General features: G+C 34.1%; 1 protein-coding gene across 1 annotated transcript; it reads left to right on the top strand.

Moving 5' to 3' along the window:
• The first annotated feature begins 491 nt into the window (after nt 1-491).
• On the top strand, nt 492-8,058 carry LOC123561551 (protein amalgam-like). The gene is made up of 8 exons (XM_045354007.2): nt 492-678; nt 1,123-1,265; nt 2,229-2,454; nt 3,574-3,734; nt 4,488-4,599; nt 5,159-5,309; nt 6,024-6,166; nt 7,321-8,058. The coding sequence occupies exons 1-8, from the start codon at nt 633-635 to the stop codon at nt 7,434-7,436; spliced, it is 1,098 nt and encodes a 365-aa protein (XP_045209942.2). The 5' UTR covers nt 492-632; the 3' UTR covers nt 7,437-8,058.
• Nucleotides 8,059-8,395: the final 337 nt, after the last annotated feature.

Genomic DNA, 8,395 nt, shown 5'->3' with positions numbered 1-8,395 from the left:
TCAATGTGTCTGATACTTACACAGATAAACATTAGAATCAATGAAATTTCCCTAAGAAGAATGCCTGTTTTTTTATGTATTTTTTTTTTCTAAATTGGTTGCGCTATCGCATAAGTGATGGCGCTATTCAGTAGTGGTGGCGCTGTGTTGTCCGACGGTTAACATTAGAATGTTTCACTAAAGAAATAAGTCGTTTCATTCATTTAAAATGACGTTGCTTCCACAGATTGTTTCTGATGTCTTAAAAGTTATAGCGGATTAAGAGAAACATACGTGTGAACAATAAGTAAATGATTATTTTTTTTATACCCTAGAGCTCCCATCTGTAAATATTCATATTATACTACTTTTTATATCTATATTTATTGTATTAAACATGGTCATCCATTGTTAAATAAGGGGCAATAAATATCGTAACATCACAGTCGCGGTTATCTATCTATGACCTTAAATTAGTAACGTAAAGATTACAACGTTATCTCACAGTGACCCGCTATGCCGCCGAGATTAGAGTTCGCGCTTGCAAGTTAGTCAGATAACGGCCGCCTATCATAATAATATCATACTTCAAAACTTTAGACATAAATGGTAGAAATGCTTTGATTTAGAATCTTTTCTCTCGGCGTTTGGAAATGTCTTTTGTCGGATTTTTCATTCTGCTGATACCTGTTCAGATAGGTATGTATCTTTTAATTCAAATGTTTTATATTTTTCATAATTTGTCTTATAGAGACGGAGGAATGTATTGGCTGAATATACACACTTTGTTTATAGTAGTTTCGATTTGTTTCAGGTATGTTATCAAGTTTAAGATTAATATGAACATATAAAAAAGAAAAGACATGGATGACACGGTTAAACATTTTGGTTATAATCATGCATTGTTAGAACATCAGTGTCTTTGTTTTCTGTGACAATAGCCGGAAGTTACTTTGGGGAAATTAAGTTATGTCTCACTGTCTTTGTAAGCACATTGATGTTTAAATTCAGGCGGACACTCGGTTACACTTCCCCTTTCATGCCTAGATAACGACAGAATAATGTTTATTCCTAACAACACTAACTATTTTTATCATGAAAAAATTTGTTATTGTATTACACCTATGTTTGCCTTGTCTTCAGTACTGAGTGCCGATCCAACAGTATATCTCAAACAGACATTTCCATACACCACTAAAGTTGATGGATACCCGACCCTGGTCGTGGAGAAAGACAAAGATGCATACCTAGCATGCGTTGTTGATAAGAAACCGAAGGGAATGCCGGTATGTCGACCATTAGTAATGCGATAAATATGATACAATAATATCTTTCGTAAATAAAATAAGGTTATTATTGAAATGATCTCATACTGGTCTTGTTATTTGTCAGAGGGCTGACTTACTGGCCGAAGAATGATGGCAAATACAAATGAGGGCAAGTAATGAGTCAAATTTGTAAAGACTTCATTAATGATGATCAGTTTATTTATCTCCGTATTGGTCCCAACAATTGAACCAATCCAAATGTTTGGAGCCCATGTTGCCTGTTTTCTCTTGCTGGCTTTCTCATACTGGCGCTGATTTTCTCATGTTGGTTCATCTGAGTTTGGTATTTTCTAATAGCATGTCAAATATTGCATAGCTGACATGACTAATTAACAGAGTTACAAGTATTTGATGTAAATAAACTTATTTTGTAAATCATTAATGCAACTTTTTTTTAACTGGAAAAAGTAGTACTTATTCGTCATCCAACAAAAATAATACTTAAGATGCTAATTTTCGTGGTGTTTCTGGTGATAATAATAATTTTGATGGTATTTGCATTAATGATAATGATTATTTTGGTAATGGTTGTGGTGATGATAACTGCATGTGATTATGATGGTCATTTTGGTGGGGCCTGTGGTGATAATTATGATATCAATATGATGGTAATTTGAATAGTCGAACTGTTAAGTGTTGAATTTTTCCCTTGTTTTTTGTTTTAAGTTCTTTACAAATGCAACGTATTTTCAACAGACATGTATTTTTGATAATGGCAGATATGCCAGTGTACATATCATTCATGTGTTTGTTCCAATATCATCACCTTAACTTGGAAATAAGATAAATGAACATCGTAAATGGTGAGCGAATTCGCTTTTCAGAAATAAGCCGCCTCTGAAGCAAAGACATCAAAAACATCTGCGATGTAGGAGTAAAATGCTTCAGCAAGACCACGGTTATTTTTGAATCACATTTCAGGTACAATGGATGGTTCAAAATTACAAGACCAACACGACTATTCCAATATCAACTGACACAGACACGAAAAACTCGTTCAAATATCAACTTGACAAGCCAGCTACTAATAACTGGAGATTAAAGATACAGAATGTTCAGCCTTCAGACGAAGCACTGTATATATGTCGAGTTCAACTTCATGGACGCTTCCAAATGGACAACATAAGTAGAATGGTCAAAGTTATACGTAAGTAGTTTTCGGGGTTCACTTTTTTGAGTAGTACTTCCGGAATCAGTAGAAAATAGTTTCGGCATTTCATCCATATTATTTTGAATTGTAATGTTTTAAATACAGAAATTCTGTTTTCTTTGATGCCGCTTTCAAGCCTGTCACAAGTAACTTGCTACAAGCAAACACTTGTTCTGTTACCTCGACGATTTCACAGGATAGAAGTCTCAATTAAATAGTCTTGCCAAAGCAATTATGACTAATAGAGCAAGGAGATTTAAATGTGTTTTTTTTATCAAGTCTCAGGCTGGCTCTATGTTAGTGGCAAGAATCATTCGTTACGGTACATTAAAGTAATATATCTGTAAAGTCAGACATCGGAATAAGGATGTACATTGCCGAACACTGAAGTTTTGATGGTGCAATGTAAATCTGGTCGGACAATATTAGAAAAGAGCTTCATTAGTATTATTTAGTTTGCTAATAATATTATCATGTTATGAGCGAAGCTACTGTATGCGTAGGAGAAAGTGTTTAATGAAGCCAGATGTTGATCCACCCTCATGTATATAGATAGTAGTATTTGTCTGCAGTACTTATTTCAGTCAATCTTGATTTGACCTTTATTTATATTTGTATATTTGATTGTTTATTGTTATAGACCAGAAACTGTTAAGTTTAGAGTCTAATAAAATATTATTCTTCTTCTTCATTAAAATGAAACAGACCATAACTATTCGTCAAAAACTCTAAGAACATTTGTATCTGACAACATGTCCAAATTAGACAAAAATGTTTCATCTGGTCAAAAGAATTTTAAATTGATTTTAAATATGACGACCTGAAATGTGCAGCCATGTTTAGAAAATCAGTTCCTTTATTTTGAATAATTGCTAGTACCACTTTATATTCGGCAGGAAATTTCTTTGTTATGGCCTATATATCAATATGTGTATGATCATGCATATCATTCTTCAGTATACGAGATTATGTCAACATTATAGCCGATTTTATTTTAATACCATGGAAATTAAATGGCTGCTTTTTTTAAAAGCTACGAAAATCTTATCAGGTATTCATGCGCCGTGTAGTTGCTTTAGTTATCTATACACACAGTATTTCTTTTCCTTTTCATAGAAAAGCCACAGATTATCGATATATATACAACTTCGGACACTACAAGAGAGGAAGGACAGAGGATGGAATTTAAGTGTGCAGCTAGTGGTATCCCAAAACCACTTATAAAATGGGAGCTTGCTGGTGGTGGTATACTTCCCACAGGAGGCCGAGAATATGTGGTACTTTATACGTAATTTAATTATTTCAAACAATTTACAGCTGTATATCGTTTCACAATAGAAGCAACGTTTCCTTATACTCACACATATGTCGTAAATATACGGGACATACACGGATTTATTGCCATGAATTTGCCGATAACACTTCTTAACTATCATACGACATGTTGTTATTGTCAGGATAAAAAAATAAAGAACATTAGAACAAGAGATGGATAATTAAAAAGTGTAGGCATAGTATGTCTAGGTTTTGTGCTAATTGCCACATATCATCACGACAGTTTCTAAATTCCCCTCATTAGCGGTAAAATAATTGCTAGGACAAAATTCAAAAACTAAGTAGAAATGGGAGCTAATCATCGTTATGGTTCTTGCACTGTGCAGTTACTGTTATTGCCACCTATCATTATTACAACCTTCTTCAAATCAAGTTTTGTTCTGTAAATTGAAAGTTTTCTTCGGACATTTCTAAATGCGAAAACGGTGATGATTCAAAAACTATTAAAAATAGAGTCATAGTTTTACATTCTTCAATTCTCATGCTATCATTTGCCAATATATATAGTTTCCCTTTGGAAGTTTCCGTCAAGAAAGATTGCTTGACGGGCTGACAGATGAACGGAATAACTCTTTCCGGTACCGTACCGGACAATTACTAGCAGACACTTGTAATTAAGTCCGTACGCACTAAAAGCAGGTGTTTTGCAATATTTTACAGAATAAATATATTTAACACAATCATCTACTTTACAGGCGCCAAGTTTGTCAATTGACAGCGTAAACAGAAACCACAAAGGTCATTATAAGTGTGTGGCTGAAAATATAGCGGGTAGAGACGTCAGACGGATAGCCCTCAATGTAGAATGTGAGTAGACGGTGCACCGTGCTAATTGCTAAATGCGAATTTGAAATTGCTCAATACCAAATTCAAATTGCAAATTCCACATTTTAACGTAACCATCAGTGTTAACTTAGGAGAAAATTAAACTTTAAATCTCAGTTAGCTTTAACGTTTTAGTTTGATTTTTTGTTTTTAAATTAAAAACAGGGCTGAAAATTTTAGAAAGTGTTGATTTTTGTTTCAAAGGTAAAGGGATGTACACAAGGTGACACATTTCAGTACAGATTCAGCGGTGCCAATATCTGAGCTTTGCCAAATATGGAGATACGACAAAAATAATCGTTTTTGTTTTGTTGTTTTTTGTTTTTTTTTTCAGGAGGAGATTTTTGTAATTTTTAGACAGGAACATTGTATTTTTAAACATGCCGCATGTCTGTCAATGATTATTTTCGCTTTGCTTAGGGTGGCGTTAGTATTTCATTCAGCGAAGCATTCGTGTTACATATTTACCATAATATTGTTTACTAACGTCGTATTTGGATATGTCAGAAGAAGGACTTTAACACGTAACTGTTTCTTACAGTTGCCCCTAAGCTGGTAGCTAAAGAACCGGATGTGTATCAGGCAGTCGGGTATAGCCGGGAGATTAAATGTGAGGTGTCGGGCAATCCACCACCGACAGCGAAACAAATTATGTGGAATAAAGATGGAGTCCCATTGGATAATAAAGATAAGTAAGTAAACTATTTCTAGCAAAGCGGAGTCATTTTAGCAGCTGGCTTTCATTGCAGGTGCCAAAATAACATTATTGCCCATTGTTCTAGCTACACAACGCAGTACATATTATGACGTTCAATCTTTGAGAGAATTATTTGACAACGTTTCAGTTGGAAATATTTTATCGTTTTTAAAGCAGATAGGAATATATCAAAAGATCTAACACTTCTTATTTTTATTTACATCTTGCAATATTATTATGTTTGCAGCTGATATTTTAACACACACGTACATACATTTTTACATTACTGTTTTTAGATATGCTTTATATTTTTACATGGATGCTTTTAGATATGTTTTACATTATTCATAGTGTTCTTTACATTTTTACATGGATGTTTTTAGGTATGCTTTACATTTTTACATCGATGTTTAGGCTTTACAGTTTGCAATATGACTTCTTCTCGGCGATATATGACCATTTTGTGTCGATTCGCCGTAAAACCCAACTCACTCACTCACTCACTCTATATACCAAATTAAATTGTTCTGAACAAACCAGAAAAGCTTTCTAGAAAGGTATCCAATTTCAAAGTTATGGAACATAAACAACTTTGCGACGTTTGCATTGATAGCTTCTATAACAGAAGTCCAATGAGTCGGTGTATCACAAATTAAGAAATTGAGTCAAAATAATTTCACACCCACTGAAATTTAAACCTGTTATTTAGGTATACATTCGAGACTTATTTTGGTTCTAACTACGTGCTGATGAAACTGATCATCCACGACATAGACAGCAGTGACTATGGCAGATACAGATGTTACGCTGAAAATTCGGAGGGAAATGGAGAGAACTTTGTTACTCTGAGTGGTATCTATCTTTTCTTAAATAATCGTGCTATAAACCTTTAAGTAAGTAGTTTTTATGTCTTTGGGGACGTTGTATCGAAAAATGTCTAAAGAAAATTGCAAATATTTTCCTGCGTTGACTATATTGACAATTTGTCTCGTGCAAGATTTGTTTTTAATCTCAAAAGTGTTGTAACATTTTGAAGGCGGATTTTCCCGCTTCCAAAGTGATAACTAACTTTCTGAAATCAGATAGTGCTTACTTTATTCCTAACAACATCTAAATCTCTGCGCTACATCAAATAGGTCCATTTATGAGCAATGCGGATGCATTATCATGATAAAGTATTGGTCCAGCACATGGTTACAACACTGACTGCATACAGGTCAAACTGATCATTTATGTATGATTTATCAATGATAAAATAGTTCAGCCAACGGGTACATCACTGACTGCAGTATAGATCATGCAAGTTTTTGGTGTCATGTAACATGATCAACAATTAGGTTGAGTTCGCCGTCTTCGAGGTCTCATATGGTTCCAGTAGGTATGAGGTATTAATGATTTAGGATTTGGCAGATTAAGCGTTTAATCTGATTGTTTCTGTTCTTAGGATAAATGTGTCCTCTGAAATGTTTAATGAAATTCTATTTGTTAACAGACAATATGTAAATGCAGTAACTGTCTGCTTCACCTGATCTGTTAACAACTACCATTAACTTTTACAGTCATTGAAATACATTGTATAACAGGAAAGAAATCTTCCAAAACCCGCCTCCATCGGTCTTCCCAAGGCTTTGATTAGAAGTACCTTACAAAGGTATATGGAGAGCAGTTCTACTCGCCCCGGCGGGGATGTCGGCGTCCGCGTGCGCATCTTGGTTAAAGTTCTTATGCACTTTCACTTTATGTCTGTTATAAGTTGATGGATTTGCTTCAGACTTTAATCAATTTTTTAATTTTCCACATAATATGAAACAAGGGCAATAACTCTTGCACAAATATTTCATGAACTATGCCCCTTTTGAATACCGTACAGAAAATACTTCTGTGTAATTCAGATGACACTCATATTTAAAAACATTGAAAATAATGTAACTTTATTTCCTTAAATTCCAAATTTGGATGAAATAACCCGACCCGTTTCTAGACATATTCTATTTTTCAACTTTCAGAATCAGAAGACTTCGTCAGTGATCGACCAAGTTCAACGGGTAGTTCTTCCTTTCTCGCATTTAGCATTACAACCATTGTCATGCTTCTGTCGACGTTCATTCTTCATTTCTGCTAGCGAAGTGTACTTCCGTGTTCAACATTTGAGTTTGTTGTATCCAACATTTCTTTCATATAAAAACAAGTTTTGACTTATATATTGACGGTTCTTATTCTTACGAAATCATGATAATCGCTTGATTCTAGTGTGTTTGAGGAAAAGGAAAGAAATTATTTGGGATCATTTGATATATTGATGTGTATGAAATGAAATAATCCCTAGTGCAGGAATAATAGCTAATGAAATTATGTTGTTATCATCATTTACATACTGTTTAAGTCTTCTTCACTCCACGTGGAGCATAGGGATGACACCATGGCTCTCCATTGGGTATATATATAGTTGATTCCTGTGGTATCGCAGGTTTCACGATATGTACAAATCGTACACCACTGAAATAGTAATGACGTCGGGTTAGTATTAGCCAATTACAGTCTGAATACAATTAATAACATTTTCAACATTTCTTGTAAATTTATGTGTTTGAAGAGAAATGATCCAAAATCATTATTTTCTTTGAAGGCGCTACCGCCTGTTCAATAAAAAGCCCGTAATCTAATGGAAAGGTAGCAAAACAATACAAACGATATCGGTACATTAACATGTGTCATTATTCGCTATATATGCTTTGATTTACATATGTAATTTTCACGTAAAAAAAAATGCGGAAGCCGAAACCATGGTAACAGATTTACGTCGAATTTTGGATTTAGACTAGCCATTCTTTTCGAATGGGATATACCATCGTCTTTTCAAAAATCCTAAAAGACAAATACCTATGATCTCCCAGCCAAAGACTATATATAACTTCTATAGCGTAGCGTGTTGTTAGTTATATACCCATTATCTGTAAATAGGGAGACGCATTCTATTTCATATCTTACGTTTGACAACTGTTTTTTTCCCCCTTTTTACTGTTAAATGTTAGTTAACCTTTCATTTTTTTCTCGTTTATAAAATATGTTCTGTTTTGTCTT

The sequence above is a fragment of the Mercenaria mercenaria genome, chromosome 10, assembly GCF_021730395.1.
Source record: "Mercenaria mercenaria strain notata chromosome 10, MADL_Memer_1, whole genome shotgun sequence".
Classification (NCBI taxonomy): Eukaryota; Metazoa; Mollusca; class Bivalvia; order Venerida; family Veneridae; genus Mercenaria; species Mercenaria mercenaria.
This window is presented reverse-complemented; position numbering and strand designations above follow the sequence as displayed.

Excerpts from the sequence above, each read along its gene's own strand:
- LOC123561551 (XM_045354007.2), top strand. The coding sequence starts at position 633 with ATGTCTTTTGTCGGATTTTTCATTCTGCTGATACCTGTTCAGATAG. Across the intron at positions 4,600-5,158 it reads GATAGCCCTCAATGTAGAAT|TTGCCCCTAAGCTGGTAGCT; the intron begins GTGAGTAGACGG and ends TGTTTCTTACAG. Across the intron at positions 6,167-7,320 it reads GAACTTTGTTACTCTGAGTG|AATCAGAAGACTTCGTCAGT; the intron begins GTATCTATCTTT and ends TTCAACTTTCAG.